The sequence below is a fragment of the Drosophila persimilis genome, unplaced genomic scaffold (genome assembly GCF_003286085.1).
Source record: "Drosophila persimilis strain 14011-0111.01,24,50 unplaced genomic scaffold, DperRS2 tig00000520-arrow-pilon, whole genome shotgun sequence".
In the NCBI taxonomy this organism is placed as follows: domain Eukaryota; kingdom Metazoa; phylum Arthropoda; class Insecta; order Diptera; family Drosophilidae; genus Drosophila; species Drosophila persimilis.
The window spans coordinates 1,187,027-1,205,676 of record NW_020825317.1 but is presented as its reverse complement, the minus strand read 5'-3'; the positions used below and the strand labels follow the sequence as shown (position 1 = coordinate 1,205,676).

At 40.6% G+C, this 18,650-nt stretch overlaps 1 protein-coding gene across 1 annotated transcript in view; it reads left to right on the top strand.

The window, feature by feature from the left end:
* The window catches only part of LOC6603374 (neuronal acetylcholine receptor subunit alpha-7), a 277,292-nt gene that overhangs the window by 94,271 nt on the left and 164,371 nt on the right, over window positions 1-18,650 (top strand). The window contains exon 5 of the mRNA XM_026990084.1: window positions 14,018-14,062. Within this exon, the coding sequence (XP_026845885.1) occupies window positions 14,018-14,062 (45 nt within the window). The remainder of the gene's footprint in view (window positions 1-14,017; window positions 14,063-18,650) is intronic.

Genomic DNA, 18,650 nt, shown 5'->3' with positions numbered 1-18,650 from the left:
TTATACACCGTGGCTTGGATGAAGGAAATAACTTTCTGGTGAGGTTTTAACGACGAGAAAGGTAGAACAAAAAGGGGTTGTGGGAGAGTGGCGACAGTGATTGCAGTAAAATATAGATGTATGTATAACTGTTGCGTCCAAGTGGTGCTTCACGTATGTATGTTAAGGAAGCTATGTCTGATATGTCGAATTTTATTTAACAAAAATTGTAATAAATTTCTCAGTCATTTTTCATATTTAAAAACAATGATTTTTTAGACCGATCATATTTACCATATTTACAGTGGGGAGCAAAACTGAGTACATGTTCGTACATGTACATGTTACATGCCCACAGAATGAAAACGATCAAAGCAAATCAAAAAAATTGTTTTTTTCCTTTATTCAATAACAAAAAATTAACAAAATTTCATAGTTAAACAAAAAAAAAAAAAAATATTCCATTTAACGTAGAAAAATTCAAAATGAATGGCACTCGTATGTACTCAGTTTTGCACTTTTGGCAAGTGCAATTTTGTTGTCATTTTTTAATATTTGCTCCATAGCCCTTTATTTGTTATAACTCAAAAAATACTTCTAGGCATACTATCTACCAAATTATGCAAAATGTCGTGGGGAATTTCCGTCCACTCATAGTTTATTTTTTGCAACAACATGTCGAAGTTAGTGGGAGAGGTCCTAGCCGTCGCTTCACGATTGACCACAAGTTTTCAATCGGATTGAGGTCGGGACTTCGTGGGGGCCACTCCATCAACATAAAACTTTGAGTCGAATGCCATTCCTTAACCACTTTTGCTTGGGGCATGATGCAATTATGCAAGGTGGTCTCGTCGGCAAAAGTCAGTCCCATAACGTATGCTATCAATAAGTGCGAATGAAGGGCACATAGTATAATGAGTGCGAGTGAGACGGCATATGTTGATGTAGATTAACCCTTAACCCTTAACAAGCTTAACAGGTTTAAAATTTTAACATAAAATGATTTTACTGATATATTAATATTTAAACTTTATGCAGCCATTAAAAAATTGTCTTTAACATTTTTAGTTATATTAAAATTTTCTTTTACATAATATATAAATATTACTTCTAATTCTGTGATATTTTTTTTATATGCTATTTATATAATATGCAATATGTAATTTTTTTGCTGTCGGGACATAAGGGCTAAAATATATATCAAAAAATCGTCCGTGAACAACCTTCATCATCAACAAGCAAGAATGCACTGACGATGAGGGACAACACGAACGAACTTCGGCTCCCGACGAGACCACCTTGTATAATTGCATCATGGCTTGGGGTCTCCATCCTGCAGAAATGTTAGTTCAGCCGACTGATATGAGCATACATCCACAAAGCTGGCAAGATGGGTTTGTAGAATGCTAAGGTAGTCCTCCTTTTACATTATCCCTTCTATTTTTACTAAGGGACCGAGCTTCCACAACGCAAAGAAACCCCACGCAATAACATTGCCGCCTCCGTGCTTGACGGTTTCCTTTATATGACGTCGTTGTAATGATTCGCCTGGACGTTTCCAGCAATACTGCTTCCCGTCAAACTCCCGTCCCGTTAAACTTTGACTCATCTGACCAAATAACTTTTTTGCAATCGTCTATGGCCCAGTCTCGGTTTTTTTTGGCAAATTTTAAACGACCCTCAACAATTTTTTTAGATAACGGCGGTTTTTTCTTTTTTATTTCATCCACGTAGCCGATTTCTTGAAGGGTCCATAGGTTCCATTTTTGTTGTCCATCGACTAACATTTTTGCCAGTAGCCGTGGCACCATCTTCTGGTGTTATTTGAGGATCTTTTTTAAGATTTGCGACTATTAGCCTGGCGTCACCATCTCTTAGCAGTGGGGGGCATCCACCAGAAATATTCTTAGAGGTAACTCCACGCCTTTTCTGCACTCTAATTACCACCGACTGGCTTATATTTAATGCTTTTGCAATTTTTCGAGACGAGCAGCCGTTTTCAGTTAAGCACTGGATTTTATTTTCAACTTCAAAAGGAGTTTCAAATAATAATGCATTTGAATTAGAGACCAAGAGTTTTTTCGTTTTCTTTTCCCCCATTCTTTTGTTCTTTATTTCTCTTTCACTTGAATGCATTCTGATTTGATAAGGCAATACTGAAAAAAAATTGTTTGTTTTGCTTTGATCGTTTTCATTCTGTAGGCATTTATGTGCAAAGTCCTCGAACATGTACTCAGTTTTTCTCCCCACTGTATGTGGCTTTGTGTTGGGTTCCTTGAAAGTTGAAGGTGGTGTTTGGGAAGGCTTCTGCGGTTTGTACGGGTGCTTTTGATGTCTTCAGACATCAGCAAATATTAATCGGCCGTTCTGTCCACACCGGTGGCATTGGGACACCTTGTGGTCAAAGCCTGCACACCTGTGGCAGGCGTATGTTCGCACCAAGGAGCGGCAGCGGCATCTAAACCAGTTTATACGTCGTGCAACGCCTCCTGTGCCTTCGCGTCGACCTCTAGCGTCACGTTGATCGTGGCGCCGTCCGTGACCGACCAGGGCTTACTGGCCCAGGTGAACCGACTTTTTGAATTCCGCGGCAGTCATGGTCTCCTCCAGGTTCTTCGTGAAGAGCTCCTCCATGAACTTTTTAGGTGTGATGGACGTGTCCACGTGTCTGGACTCTTCTTAACCTCCAGTCCTGCTTCGGTAAATTTGCTGCTGGCCACTACCTTCCTCAGTTCGCTCACTGAAGGGGTGCGAATAATCGCTCCTCCGCTCTTCAGCTCGCGAGCCTCGTGGACGCGGACTCCAAGTGTCGGCACCACGGTCTTCTTGACTCGCTCCACAAGCTCCTTGCTGGTATCTTCCGGGTTCTTGCTCTTTATTAGATCAGACCAGGTATCCCTAGGCTTTGGGATCGGTGCAGCGACGGCGCTCAGTGCGGGAAGGCTGTCGCATACGCAGCGGTAGTGACGACGGTGGTGCCCGTGTGGGCAGCAGCAGCGGGTCTTGGTGGAGGCGGCATCCTTGCCCTCTCCCCAGCCAGAGCCATGACCAGCTCGTCGTACCGGTTGGCAGTAGCGGCAGAGGTGCCTGGCGTCGCAACAGCCTCCTCAAAGGGGAGCGATGGTGGTGGCGATCTCTCGGCTGGGATTGGCTGCTCTCCGGATAGCCCAATCCCAAGCCCGATCTTCTTGGCTCTCTTTTTGGCGGCTGTGGATTTCGGCCGGCCCAGCCTGCGGGCGGGAACGCTCGACGACGAGCTCGCCCCTACACTAGCCAGGCTAGTGTCGCCGGCGTCGGCCTCCGTATCTACTTCCATTGTCTATGTGGCTCCCTCTAGCGGCGTATCTCAACACTACGGCACTAGTGGAGACAAGAACCGCAAGCTTCAGCGGGGACACGAGCCGCAAGCTCAAACTTCGTGCTCGAACCTGCAGACGAACTATTCGCACTTGTTGTCGCACTTGTAAAGTTTGCACGTGGCTTTTGCAGAGGTAAATTAGCAAATATTAACATGCTAATTTCTGCACTCTTCTGCACCGAATTAACTCGCACTTGTAGCGCGTAATGTCTTGGCAATTTATAACTTGGTTGCGTCAGTTGCTTGCTTGTTTGCATGTGCTGTTTGCTTTCAGTCGCAATATTGCAGCAAGAAGAGCAACATGTGGGATCACGAGAAAACGATAAAACTAATTGAATTGTACGAGAATTATTCTGTTTTATGGGATGTCACGTCAGCTTACTATAACGAGGGGGAACGTTGTGAGTTGCTGCGGACACCGCAACTCTACGGTTATACCCGATACTAAGTCAGTATGGCTCTCCTCCGGCAGACGCCGCTAATATTAATCGACACGACAAAGAGTGCGTGCGAGAGAGACAGAAAATCAGTCTGAGCGTGACGTCGGGCGCTGCGTAGCCACTGCAAATTGATTTGTTCCTTTTGGCTATAAAAATGATCTGATCTGATTCAGATTCAGCAACCTGATAGATATGTGTTGGATATAATTGTACCGTTTTAGTTTACCGTTCTATATATAAGCGATATATAAAACGGAGCTGATACAAGAGACACGTAGTGGTTCGGTTAAACGTTTATTTGAGAGTGAGTAAAGTGGTATATACATTATGAGCACGATACAATACAGTGTTGCCAGATAATTGTTGCTTATTCAAACAATAGTATCGATTACATTTTTAACACTTCTTCTTAAGCTACATATTATCATTTTAAACTAACTACCGCATGTTTAACTTTGTCATTCCAAGTAATTTAACAAAGCTGTCGTGTTTTTTCTTGCTTAAACATTTTGTTAGTAGATCTGCAACATTGCCGTTTGTCGATACGTATTCTAGTATAATTTCATTACATTCTACTTTTTCGCGAACAAAATGATACTTAATATCAATGTGCTTCGTGCGTTTGTGATGTACCGGATTTTGAGCAATATGTTGCGAACTGATGTTGTCGCCATAGATGGTTAAAGGCTCTGTAACAGTTGACCAACCAATCTCGTCGAGAAGTCTTCGTAAATAAATAGCCTCTTTAGCAGCCATAGATAGTGCTATGTATTCAGCTTCAGTGCTGCTCAACGCGACAACACTTTGCTTAGTTGAAGTCCAAGAAAAAGCACTGCCTGCTAGGAAGAATGCGTATCCACTATAAGATCTTCTATCGAGCCTGTCATTGGCCCAGTCAGCATCAGCGAAACCTCTTACTGGTTCACCACACTTGCGGTATGAGATGCCCAAATTCTTCGTACCAGCCAGATACCTTAGAATGTGTTTTGCAGCCGTCTCGTGTTCTGCATGGGGATCAGTATTTCGTTGCGACAGTTTGCTTACTGCGTGCAAAATGTCCGGTCGGCTCAAGACTGCTAAATACATAAGGGAACCAATTAATGACTGATATTGTGTTACATTTACCTTGACACAATTATTATCAATGCAGCCAACTTGATAGCCCGGGTCGAGCGGTGTGCTGACTGGACGGCACTTGCTCATGCCATACGTGTCCAATAGTCCTTGAATATGCGATTTCTGGCAAAACGAAATCGAACCCTGTTCACCGTCTCGCTCAATTTCCATTCCTAGGAAATTGCATCTTGAAGTTTGATGCGATCTTCTTCTTAATTACGGCTATGTCATTTTTGTTTGGACATGCGATAATTAAATCGTCGACGTAGACTGCAATATAGCTGTATGTTTGCTCATCTTTCTTGACGTACAAGCATGCCTCGTTCTTACATCTCTTGAAGCCCATGGTAGACAATACCTCGTCGAGCGTTTTGTTCCAAACTCGCCCGGATTGCTTGAGTCCATAAAGTGCTTTACGCAGCTTTAGAACTTTTTCTGGATGATGCTTGTCGACAAAATTCTGAGGCTGCCTCATGTACACAGTCTCATGGAGTTTACTGTTCAGGTAAGCATTTGATATATCTACTTGATGCATATACAGCTGTTTTTCTGCAGCAATTGCGAACAACATGCGAATGGTCTCGTACCGAATTACAGGTGAAAACGTTTCCCAATAATTTACTCCAAATTGTTGCCCACAGCCTTGAGCAACCAATCGAGATTTGAACTTCTCGATGATACCATCCTTGTTTCTCTTAATTCGAAAAACCCATTTGGAACCAATGGCTTTTTGTCCTGGAGGGAGTTCACACAATGACCACGTGTTATTTTCCTGTAGAGCGTCGTATTCCGTTTGCATTGATTCTTTCCAATTTTGAGAATGATCGCCTTGCAATGCTTCAGCAACTGACTGCGGTGTCTCAGTGTCATCCATCTGATTTAGGAAACTATTGAGCACTGCCTGGTACTGCTTTTTCGGTCGCCCAGGTTGACCGCTGCGGATGATTTTTGGTCTGCCACGCCCACGCTGTACTACATTCTCTTGTGGTGGCACCTCTTGACCACTCACGGAATTGTCGTCAGGTTCACTTGCGCTCAAAAACTCCTCCTCCACTTCGCTGGAGTCACTGCTGGAATTTGCATGATCAGCAATTAAAGGTGCATATGAGTGTTGATCAGGAACTTTAATTGACTCAAGGCGGAGTATATTTGTCATGAAATCGTCATTTCGATCTGAAATACCACAATTCTCAATGCTTTTTGTGTCAATCTCACCTTCTATAAATTTCACATCACGCCTTTCAATTATTGTACGGTTCTCTCGATCGTACAGGCGGTAAGCTTTTGCTGTAAAGGAGTAGCCGACAAAAATGTATTCTTTGCCTTTTGCCTGGAATTTGCTTCTTCTGGTCTTATACAAAGCAAATGCGCGAGATCCGAATACTCGTAGGTGTTTTACTGATGGCTTGCGTCCTTTCCAGGCTTCGAATGGTGTACCGCCACTTAAGGCTTTTGTGGGACATCTATTTCGCAAGTAAACTGCCGTGGTAACAGCCTCTGCCCACAAGAACTCCTCCAGCTTTGCATGGATTAGCATACTTTTTGCCATCTCTATAATTGTTCGATTGGCTCTCTCGGCTACACCGTTTTGCTGAGGGGTGTAGGGAACCGTCAGTTGCCTTTGTATACCGCACTCGTTCAAAAAACCAGAAAATTCCTTATTTACATACTCTGTGCCATTATCGCTGCGCACAGCCTTTATTTTGTTGCCCGTTTGGCATTCCACAAAACTTTTGAACATTTTGAATTTTTCGAAAACTTGGCTTTTTGCGTGCATAATGTATACAAATATCTTGCGCGAGTAGTCATCAATAAATGTCACAAAATAGCGATTGCCGCCGATCGATTTTACATTCATTGGGCCACATACATCTGTATGCACTAGCTCAAGTACTTGCTCCGTTGTACGATTTAACTTCTGTTGAAACGGCAATGCACATATTTTTGCTCTGTTACATGTATCACAATTGATTTCCATTTTCACATTTTCAAAGTTCATGCCATGAACAAGCTGTTTATCGTTCAACTGTTTTAAATCTTGGAAATTAAGGTGGCCAAGCCTATTATGCCAATTCATTGCAGGAGAAATTGTGTTCAACATATAAACTGCACTTTTTTCTGAGCACTGTTTGTACACATACAAATTGTTTTCTTGCTTGGCTTTTATTATTGTTTCTCCTTTTTTATTTTTAATCAGTGCCACTTTTCCAATAAATGTAGTAGAATTCTCGAATTTAGCTGCTGTGCTCACTGAGAAAAAAATCATGTGTAATTCGGGGACGTATAACACATTTTGCAATTTTATTAAAATATTTTCAACCTGAATTTTAACATTACCAGATCCGGGTGATGAGACGAACTTATTTGTAGCCAACATTATCGATGTTTCCTTCTCGACATAGTTTAGGAACATGCTGCGATCGCAACACATGTGCGATGTTGCGCCACTATCTACGCACCAAACTCTCTTTTGCTGCTCTCCGACAAAACAGTGCATTAAACTGCTTGCCTGTTCTCTTTGTCCATTTGTTTTGCTACCCTTTTTCTTAGATCTGCACTCGCTTGCTCGATGACCAGTTTTTTCGCATTTGAAACATTTTCCCTTGAATTGTTGCTTTACGCCTGTGTTCCCGTCGTTCTTGGTTCCGTTATTCTCGACATTCTCGTTTTCTCGCGATCTGCGCTGTGTATGTGTGTATACTGCTTGTGTGGCCGAATGATTTTCGCGCTCAGCCTTCTCCTGTTTTCTGGTGCCTTCTTCCAGCATTTTTACTTTAAGAGCTTCAAATTTTGGCAGCTCGTCACGCGTTTCAATCGCGACTACAAAATTTTCCCAAGATTTGGGCAAACTGCTCAATAACATGATGACTTTTAGCTCATCGTGGAGTTTTATGTCCAGTTCCGCCAATTTTTCAATTGTCTCTACAAAAGAATTGACATAGGCGGACACATCATCGCCCTGCTGCATATTTAGTCGAATAAGTTTTTGATAAAGTTGCACCTTTTGGATGGGGCCTTTTGGCATGTGCAGTTCCTTTAATTTTTTTCATATGGCTTCTGATGTTTCGCACGTCTTTATGTGCACAAACTGCGATGCCTTAACATTTAAGGTTATGTACGCCATTGCTTTCTGATCCAATTTATTCCATTTCTCGACAGCTGCGGCATCTCCTCCACTGCCTTTTCCACAGACTACATCCCATAATTCTGTCATTACCAGGACACTTTTCATGGCCATATGCCATACACTGTAATTGCCCTCATCAAGTTTTTCGATTTGATTTGACAAATTCATGTTGCTAATTGTTCCGCGTGTGTGCACAAAATAACTGTTGACAATTTAGCACAACCGACACTCAAACCCAGACGCTTTTTAGTCTGTTATTAAGCCGAAACAACGAACTCTGGGCCCATAACCAATGTTGGATATAATTGTACCGTTTTAGTTTACCGTTCTATATACAAGCGATATATAAAACGGAGCTGATACAAGAGACACGTAGTGGTTCGGTTAAACGTTTATTTGAGAGTGAGTAAAGTGGTATATACATTATGAGCACGATACAATACAGTGTTGCCAGATAATTGTTGCTTATTCAAACAATAGTATCGATTACATTTTTAACAATATGGTCATTATTTATGATTCTGCGTTTTTAGTTTTCTCGAATGTGCAATATTGTGGATGCCAAAGATTTTCGTAATTTGGGGGGGTGGAAGGGGGTAAGGCGAAATTTTGAGATATACGTTTTATAGTGAGACCTAACAGGAGTGCGGATACCAAATTTGGTTACTCTGGCGTTAATAGTCTTTGAGATTTGTGAATATCCCCAGATTTTCGTCCTTTGCGGAGGCGGAAGGGGGTGTGGCGAAATTTTGAAACAAACTCGTCTCGGTCCGATATCTTAGGAGTGTGGATACCAAATTTGGTTGCTCTAGCTTTAATAGTCTCTGAGATCTAGGCGCTAATGTTTTACTCTAAGCAAAGCCGCCTATGCTACGTGTGTGTTAGAGAGAGACAGGGCGAGAAAAAAATGAAATTGTTTTCTTGATGGTGGCTATAATAATAATACGATCCAATTCAGATTCTGCAGTCTAAAAGATATCGTCATTCTCTACGACTCTGCGTTTTTAGTTTTCTCGTATCTTTAAAATTGTGGATGCCACAGATTTTCGCCCTTTGTGGGGGCGGAAGTGGGCAGGGCAAAGTTTTGAAATATTTTTGTAGCAGTGACATATCACAGAAGTCTTGATTTAAAACATCGTTGCTCTAGCTCTTATAGTCTTTGAGCATTAGGCGCTGAAGGGGACGGACAGACGGACGGACGGACAGACAGACATGGCTCAATCGACTCGGCTATTGATGCTGATCAAGAATATATATACTTTATGGGGTTGGAAACGACTCCTTCTGGACGTTACACACATCCACTTTTACCACAAATCTAATATACCTCAATACTCATTTTGAGTATCGGGTATAAAAAGAGTGGCCAGGGTACATCGGACAACTATACCGGCAAATGGGAGTTTTTCAATGCGCTTAAATTTATTAAAAATGACGACGGAAATAAATACAAAAAATTCAAAATTTGGTAAGTAGTACAATTTATTGAATATATTGTAGTAATTACTTATTTTATATATGTTTATATTGTCATGACACTTCACCATCAGGCGAAACAAACAAATTTTTAAATTCTTCACGTACATCTTTTGTATATCTTTTGCTTCAGTAGAGTTTTGCGTATTTCTTTGAATTGGTATGCAGTTTCCTTCTAACGTCAGATCGTTACGCCAAGTACCTGGTACCACTTTTCCATCAACTTCATTGTCGAATATTCCATTCGGGGCATATTTTTGTTTTGACTCTTTCTTGGCCATCAACCAGTTATGTAATGCGCAAATTGCAGAGACAACATCTATTGTCTGTTCTGGCCCAAGTTCCAATGGCTTTCTTAAAACCCGAAATCTATTTGCCATTATGCCAAAAACATTTTCTACCACTCTTCTTGCTCTGGAAAGACGGTAGTTAAAAACACGATTTGGAGCTGGTTGATTTCTGAATGGATATGGTTTCATTATGTATCTTTGCAATGTGAATGCATCATCAGCTACAAGTACATATGGCACCTGTGGATCTCGACCTGGAAGTGGCTGCTCCTCAGGAACATTAAGTTGCTCATTTTGTAACGCATATGATAGACTACATGCTTTAAAAATTCCTCCATCAGAAATTCTTCCTTTGCCTCCTACATCGAAGTAAATTATTTTATAGTTTGCATCTGCTAACACCATTAGCACAACGCTATGCGTGCCCTAAGGGCTCGCGCACACTATAGCTGAAAGCGGAGCTGAAATCGACGCTGAAATCAGAGCTGAAAGCTCAGCTGATCTGAGAGCTTTTCTCAGGCAGAATAAGCTTGCAGGTGCGTACACTGTCGGCTGATCTGATTGCTGAAAGCCACTGCCTCCCTTTGTCTATCTCCTTAAGTGGCATCAATAGATATTATAATTATTATTATTATATTGTTAATGAATTATTACTTCACAGCACGTACAGTATCCAGACGGAAGTTTTCTTCGTTTTTTTTTTTTTTTAAATTACGTGTATTTTAACCACATTTCCGTTGAGTTTGTATTCGTATTACTTTTTTTTTACGAATTATTATAATATTTTTCAATTATTATTTATTTTGTATAATAATAAACATTGTGATGTCTTTCGAGCGTTTACTGTACTTGGGGACATAGTATATTATATTTATTGGTAATGGTAAATAATAAAACTTTTTTGCCCAATTTATCGCCTTCCAGAAATGATAGAAATAAAACTATTATTCAAATATTTTTAATAGTCCCGCTTATTCCCCAGCGCTGGGTTAACCGTAATTTCGCTTAACAATGTTTTGCAGCCCATTTTCGATCACTTATGAACCAATACACTTGAACAAAATCAGCAATCAGCTTGCTGAAAAAACAAACATGCTTGATCGATCAAACTAAGCTGAGCTGATCTCAGCGAGCTTTTTCAGCTTTCAGCTCAGCTCAGTCTGCAATGTGCGCACTTGCACCGGTGCCGAGTGTTTGTTTTTTCAGAGCTTATAAATCAGCTATCAGCTCCGCTTTCAGCTCCGCTTTCAGCTCAAATTTCAGCTACAGTGTGTGAGGACCCATACTGGGAGCCTCACATAGTAACTAGAGTTAATTGATTAAGAAGACAACCTGTTAGTAAATAAGCTAGTTAATCACACAGAATAGCCGCAAAGAGAACAGCGAAGAGAGAGAGCCACGCTCAGCCGGCAACAGAGCAGATCTCTTTCGAGTAAGTCCCGTTGGCCCGAAAACGAGCGCCAGGCGTGGGGAGAGCGTCGAGCGACCGTGGCGAGAGCGGGAGTCGATATTTCGGAAGACGGAACGCCGCGGAGTGACTAGAAAAGCAAGAAAAGTGTTGAACGGCCGGGCGCCCAAGGAGAGAGGAGAAGCATGGACGAGCTGCGGGAGCACCGACGCCGGATCCGCGGGTGAGCTGGCCGATGGCCCAGGTAGTAGTAGAAGTAGCAGGGAGTGCGAGGGAAACCATGCCAATTTGCTTTCCCCGGTCGGACCACCGGCTGCAGTCATCTCTCCCCCCTTCCCCTTCCGTTTTCCTGGCTGTTTTCGGTCCCTACGCTCCCGCTCTGACTCTGGCAACAGGGTTTTACCCTGCTGGAGTGAGAAGGAGTACGCGTTTCGGCGGGTGCGCCCCCGCTTCCTTTTTTCTGGCCACGCTTGGTCCCTATGCTCCCGCCCTGACTCTGGCAACAGGGTTTTTACCCTGCTGGAGTGAGAAGCGGTATACGTTCTCTCCCTTTCCTCCTCATCGCCGGACCCGCGGCTTGAATGTCGAATTGTCGAATTGGGAACCTAAGAAAATTCAAATAAATTATTAATATTTTGTTTACATTTTCATTTCATACTTTTTAACATATATATATTTAGGATCTAAGTGAAAGGGCGATTAACACAATATTCTTAGGAGAGGCACCATGTTCAGCTAATTCGTCAGTAACAACAGATGACGTACCAAGTACATCCAAAGCAAAAAAAAGGAAACGTGACGAGATAGAATTTAAGGACGAAGATCGGCTCATTAAAAAGGCAAACGCTTTACTTGATAAGCCAGCGGATGACCATCAGGTGCTCGGTGATTTCGTTGCATTTGAGCTCAGATTGTTGAAATCCCACCAAAATAGACTTGTGCTTCGAAAAAAAATTCAAAGAGCTATTTTGGAAGTATCGGAAATTGATAGCGAGGGCACTTTTACTTGTTCCATACCTAATACTTATCGTGTACTCGTTTACCAATTCTCCAGTTTTTGGCTTTTCAGATGGAAAAAAAGAAAATGCATATATAATTTACATACTTACTTTAAGATATTCCCTTTTGAGGCATTCATATACAGCTCGACAACATTCCGGCACAATGATTGCAACCGTACTCACAGGAATGCGAAAAAGAAACATCAGAGAATGATATAAATCACCTGTAAAAAGTTAAATTACATCAATAAACATATTAACTAAAAGTTCATACAAATTTTAATTATATTTAATACATACCCGTGGCTAAAAAACGCAATGTCAGGGCTAATCGCTCATTTGGTGGAATCGCAGGACGTATTACAGTGTCTTGTTTAGTTATGCAGTTTTTTACTATTTCTAATAAAAAATTGAAATCACTGACTGACATGCGAAAAAAAATTGTAATAGTTTGTTTCATCGCCATTTTGTAGCTCTTTTAAAAGGTTCTGATGCACTCCTTTTTCATCTCTTTTGGAAATCCACTCTTTCACCCAACACTTTCTTTTTTTTGCAGACTCTAATCTTCTCATTTTTTTACGTTTTATTAAAGTTGCTAATATAGAAATAGCAGCAACTCTCGATTTTTGTGCCGACATAATATAAACACGTCGTTTTTCCTTGACTTTCTCAAAAGAACAGAACTTGCAAATGAGTGTCACTTGCAAGCACTGCACTTTAGCCATGCAAAAGTTTGCGTGCAAAACAAAAATTGATTGAAACAAGAAATTGTCATGCATTGGTGTGAACATTTGTGCAAACTTTTGCTGCAAATTATTTTCAACTTGCTGCAAATTGTTTGCATCGTGTGTACCTAGCTTTACAAATGTACATATTTAAAAACTTCGTCCCGCCCCCTTCCACAAAAGTCAAGGATATATCAAAAGCACAGAAACATAGAGAATGACTGTACCTTCTAGATTGCAGAATGTGAAGCAGATCGTATCAATATTAAAGCCAGAATTAAGAAAACAATTTTTTTCCCCCTCGCTCTGTCTCTCCTTAACACACACGTTTTATGGTCGGCATTGCCTTTCGCTTAAGATGAGTGCATAGATCTGAGAGACTATAAGAGCTCGATGAGGCTATAAGAGGCGAAAGTCTGTGGCATCCATAATTTTAAAGATACGATAAAATGAAATACGCACAATCATAGAGAACCAATTAATTTTCGGTCGCTACGCAGCGCCCGACGACACTTTCTGTCTGCTTTTCTGTCTCTCTGGCACGCACTATTTATTGTTCAATGGAGGAGAGCCGTACTAACTATGTATCGGGTATAATTTAGAGTTGCGGTCGCAGCAGCAACTCACAACGTTTTCCCCCTTTTTTTCTATGGTGGACGTAACCTCCACTATTTTTACAGTTCTTAGTACGAACTTCTAGTGTTAAAAAATTGGTCCGGTGTTAAGGTTACAATTTGGCATTTATTGTTCGATATTGCTTGTGTGTTTTTGTTAGAAGCCGTGACCGTGAACTTAGATTTAGGTGTAAGGCGCTTCGACGATGAAGAGGACTAACCGACTGTTTTGAAGAGGACTGACCGAATGAAGGGTCGAGGCAGTGGGTCATTAGAAGTAAGAACGTTACATACTTCCATATGTGTGTGCGTGGGATGAGCGCGATAATCGAAAACTTAAGACAGAAGTTCTTGACGTTACTTAAGACCTATTAATGGCTTCTGCTCCGAACAGCCATTATATTAAATAGGCAGTTATTCCTTAAAATTATTAAATGTACGAGTTCTACCTACATAATTAACTTTTATTTACTTTCTTTGCAGGATGAAAAGAATCAGTTGCTTATAACTAATATTTGGCTTAAATTGGTAAGTTGTCTGTGTATAATTTGATTTGTAAATTTAATGTATAGGTAAAAAAAGCATAGTATTTTGGAATACGATATAAAAACTTTGTCCGCCGCGCCGCCGATATACTCTTCTACTTGGTGCTCAGTCACTTTACTGGCCCATTTTCAAATTCGACCATACAATTCTATATTCTATAATTTTTTGCGTCAGACTTGCTACCTTTTTTAGGAGGAGAGGAATTATATATATTATATATTCTTTCCAGATCGGGGGGAAGCAAGAAGAATCAATGGACAGGGTGAATAGTTTAATCAAGGCTCCACACAGTTCCCCGGCGCAGTACCTGAGTACAAAACCTGGAACCCGTCTGGACCCGGTGAAAACACAGGCTTAACTAGTCGAAGATCATGAAGTAAAGAACATTCATTTAGCAAGGGACTGAAAATGCCGTTCGGCCTCGGTAAACCAGAGTAGCTTTCCTCAGAATAGGTGAATTGGAAAAATTGGGCAAAAAGATCGGCAATTGCCTGATCATTATTTGCCGTCGTATTACAAAATGATAGCGAGGATGGGTGTGCGGACGTTCTAGGCTTACTGTTTACGAAGCAGTAAAACTGTTTAGGGTCCTGAGAAAAACGTATCCTGCATCGAGATTCGTATAGCATTGTGCATTAAGAACTGAAAAGTTTGACCGAGCTGTTACATAACGATAGTGAGAAGTAAGAGAACCAATTTCTTGAAATTTTGTATAGTCTTGATTTGGAGTTTTTTAGGCTGGATAACTCTTTGGTAAACCAAGGTTTTTCAGATCTAATCGAACAAGAAATCAGGACACAAGAATCAAACGAGGGGGAACGTTGTGAGTTGCTGCGGACACCGCAACTCTACAGTTATACCCGATACTAAGTCAGTATGGCTCTCCTCCGGCAGACGCCGCTAATATTAAACGACACGACAAAGAGTGCGTGCGAGAGAGACAGAAAATCAGTCTGAGCGTGACGTCGGGCGCTGCGTAGCCAATGCAAATTGATTTGTTCCTTTTGGCTACAAAAATTATCTGATCTGATCCAAATTCAGCAACCGGATAGATATAGTCATTCTCTATGATTCTGCGTTTTTAGTTTTCTCGAATCTGCAATATTGTGGATGCAACAGATTTTCGTTCTTTGTGGGGCGGATGGGGGTTGGGCGAAATTATGAAATATACGTTTTATAGTGACATCTAAAGGAGTGTGTGTACCAAATTTGGTTACTCTAGCCTTAATAGTCTCTGAGATTTGTGGTTGCCTCAGATTTTCGTCCTTTGCGGGGGCGGAAGGAGGTGTGGCAAAGTTTTGAAATAGTTTTGGAGCAGTGACATATCACAGAAGTCTGGATCCAAAACATTGTTGCTCTAGCTCTTATAGTCTTTGAGCATTAGGCGCTGAAGGGGACGGACAGACGGACAGACGGACGGACGGACAGACAGACATGGCTCAATCGACTCGGCTATTGATGCTGATCAAGAATATATATACTTTATGGGGTCGGAAACGATTCCTTCTGGACGTTACACACATACACTTTTACCACAAATCTAATATACCCCAATACTCATTTTGAGTATCGGGTATAAAAATTTGCCAAGGGCATTGTAAAAAATGTTTGTGCCTTTTATGACATCAGTGCACAAGTACAAAGCGGACCAATCAAAATCCCTAATGAGTTCATTAAGCTTCGTAAACTCAGCTTTACGAAAGCAGCGGACACGTTCAGGTAGCCTACTCAACCGATACAATACAGTTGGTCCTATATCTAGCGACACTTCGAATGTAGGATGGTAGGCGTCTTCAGGTATAGTAAGCGGAAGGGCTCGGGAAAAGATATAGCGGTCTTTGAAATGGAGGTGCTCATCAAGACGAAAGAACGGACGGTCTAAAGGACAAAGCTATATCGACTCGATTATTGATGTTGATAAAGAACGCTTCTTTCTAACTGTTACATACATATGTACATGAACAGGAATCTAATGTATCCCTTTACTCTTTGAGGGAGTATCAAAAACATAATTCATTAATATTTTTGAAACCCCAACCAAGTCTATTAGAAAGTCACTTTGTTTCTTCAGCTAACCGTCTGGGATATATAAGGCTTTCAAATGCATAATTTGATCACATTTTCCAAGCTAAATTTTGCGCTGTTTGTCGAAGATATAAAATCGCATAAAAAATCATATTTTAACCGTTTCTCGTGCGAGGTTGCGTCAGTTAAGTCGACCTAGAAACCGAACGGCTAAAAATCGCTGTGAGTTTTTGCTACGGCCGGGACTCTACATTTATACCCGATAATCATTCAGTATGGCTCCCCTCCGCCAGAGTGCGCTCATAATACCCGACAGAATGTGTGTGAGAGTGAGACCGAAAATGAGTAAGCTGTGTGGGCACGCTGCGTGGCCAAGAAAATTTAATTTGTTCCATCTGGCTATAATAAATGTCTTATCCGATTCGGACTCTGCGACATCACAGGAGTCTGGATGCAAAATTTGATTGATTTAGCTCCTATAGTCTCTGAGAACTAGGCGCTAATATAGACGGACAGACAGACATGGCTAATCAAGAATATGTATAAACTTTATGGGGTCGGAAACGCTTCCTTCTTGAGTATCGGGTATACAAATGAAGTTACATAACCCCCACCTTCACATGTGGCTGATCAAATTTTGTTATTTTCAAAGGGGTCTAAGCTTTACCAAGTCAATTAAAGTCTCGGCTTTACTTCAGTTTACGCTCAAATATACTGTGCTAATCGAAGATCGAACTCCAGCCGCACAAGGGAAGTTTGCAACCATGATTGTTACAATAAAAATATACTGACCTTAGATGAAATTGAATGATGAAACTGGAGTAAAGTAGGTAGGTAGTTGGTAGGATGAAAGAGGCATTGTTAACACGGTTGGGTGGGTAAACTCGGATTAGTAACACCTGACTCCGAACGGCAATACGTATGACGCTATGAATTGATTTTTTTTACACCTAACGGCCACGTTAGCACTTAGATTCTCTTTTATGTGTTCAACTAGAACAACTGAAAGATCCCTACCCATCCGACGAGCCTTAGCCGAAAGATCCACCCACTCTAACAATGCACACTGGGCGGAATTCCCAAATAAGTGGCATAAAGTCGAATAAAGCAGATATCGAGCTGAAACTTGGTGTATTTAATAAATATAGCACTCTAAATATTTGAACAAAATTTTAAGTTCATCTGACCACGCCTACCGCAATAGCCCATATATGGCAACAAGGCGTATACGTGATCACAAAGGAAAGTCATGAGAGCTATAAAAAAGTACTAAAATTTTAAGGGAATTTATTATTCTGTTATAATTTTGATGTAATAGTGGTAAATATAAAAATATAAAACTAATTTTTTGATAAACAATTCTTATTATGAACAAATTCTTATTTAATGCCAGGTTCTATATTAATTTATTCTAATATTTAACTATTTCTAACAATTTATGTTAAATTATCATTTAGATGTTTTGTACAGATAATTTAAACGAATATGGATTTATATCCTCTAATCACGACTCATCCGAGTCATAATCGAAACTGTAGTCATTAGTTAAAGGCTGAATATTTTTTGGAAAATTACAATGGGGTGTTTCTAAAAGCTCAATGACATCTCGCGGAAGGGTTTGTTTTTATGTCGAGCTGCCCTCTTCTTAATGGATATACTTGAGATGAGGGGATCTGAAGAGTCCATAGATCTTTGGACTTTGGAATATATCCATCATATTATTTACCCGCGAATTGTGTCGAGCGTGCATTAGCCGGTCACGCTTGTAAAATTTATTTTTCGCTTCAGACGCATTTTCCCCAAGACAGCCCACCGGCATCACAGATGGAGTTATTATTTGTGATCCATGAACTAAAATTTTATGGAGAGTTGGTGACATAGGATAGCAAGAGTAATGCAACATGTATCATCTAATGGTTTTATCTGAGAAATTTTGAAATTTTAAAGCGTCGATTGCAAATTCGCAGTTAATAGCTATTAAAAGAGTATGCAGACTCTCAAGAAACTCCAAATCGAGTTCTAAAATGTATGCGAATAATTTCGTATTTGAAAAATCTTTTCTCGCAGTGTTGCCATCGTTCGAGTTTCCGCTTCCATTCTGTTTTGGCTTATCCACACGCTTATCCAATCCCATTTCTTGCCACAATCTTCTTTGTATATGTTTTTTTTTGGCCATCATTTCCAATTTGTCATTGTCGTTTCTTACTTGCCATTTTTTAAACCCCATTCTATATGATATTTAAAGCAGCAATTCAAAAAGCAATTTGGCATATGTCGTTTTTTGTCGTATGAGACAGTGATCTTCTTTTCATTTGAAATTGTTACTACACAATGAGTCAAGTTTTTTATTTGTGTGTCCAAATCATTTTTTTCTGCAAGAATATGATCTTTTGCTTCTTTGGCGAATTCCATTTTGAGTGGTCGGCAAAATCTTACAGACTACGGAGTTCTATTATTCCAAAAAATTGTTCCTGCTTCATCGATAAGCTTAAAAGGTATATGGGTAGTAACAAACAAAGATTGATCAAAAGTATCCGGTTCCTTC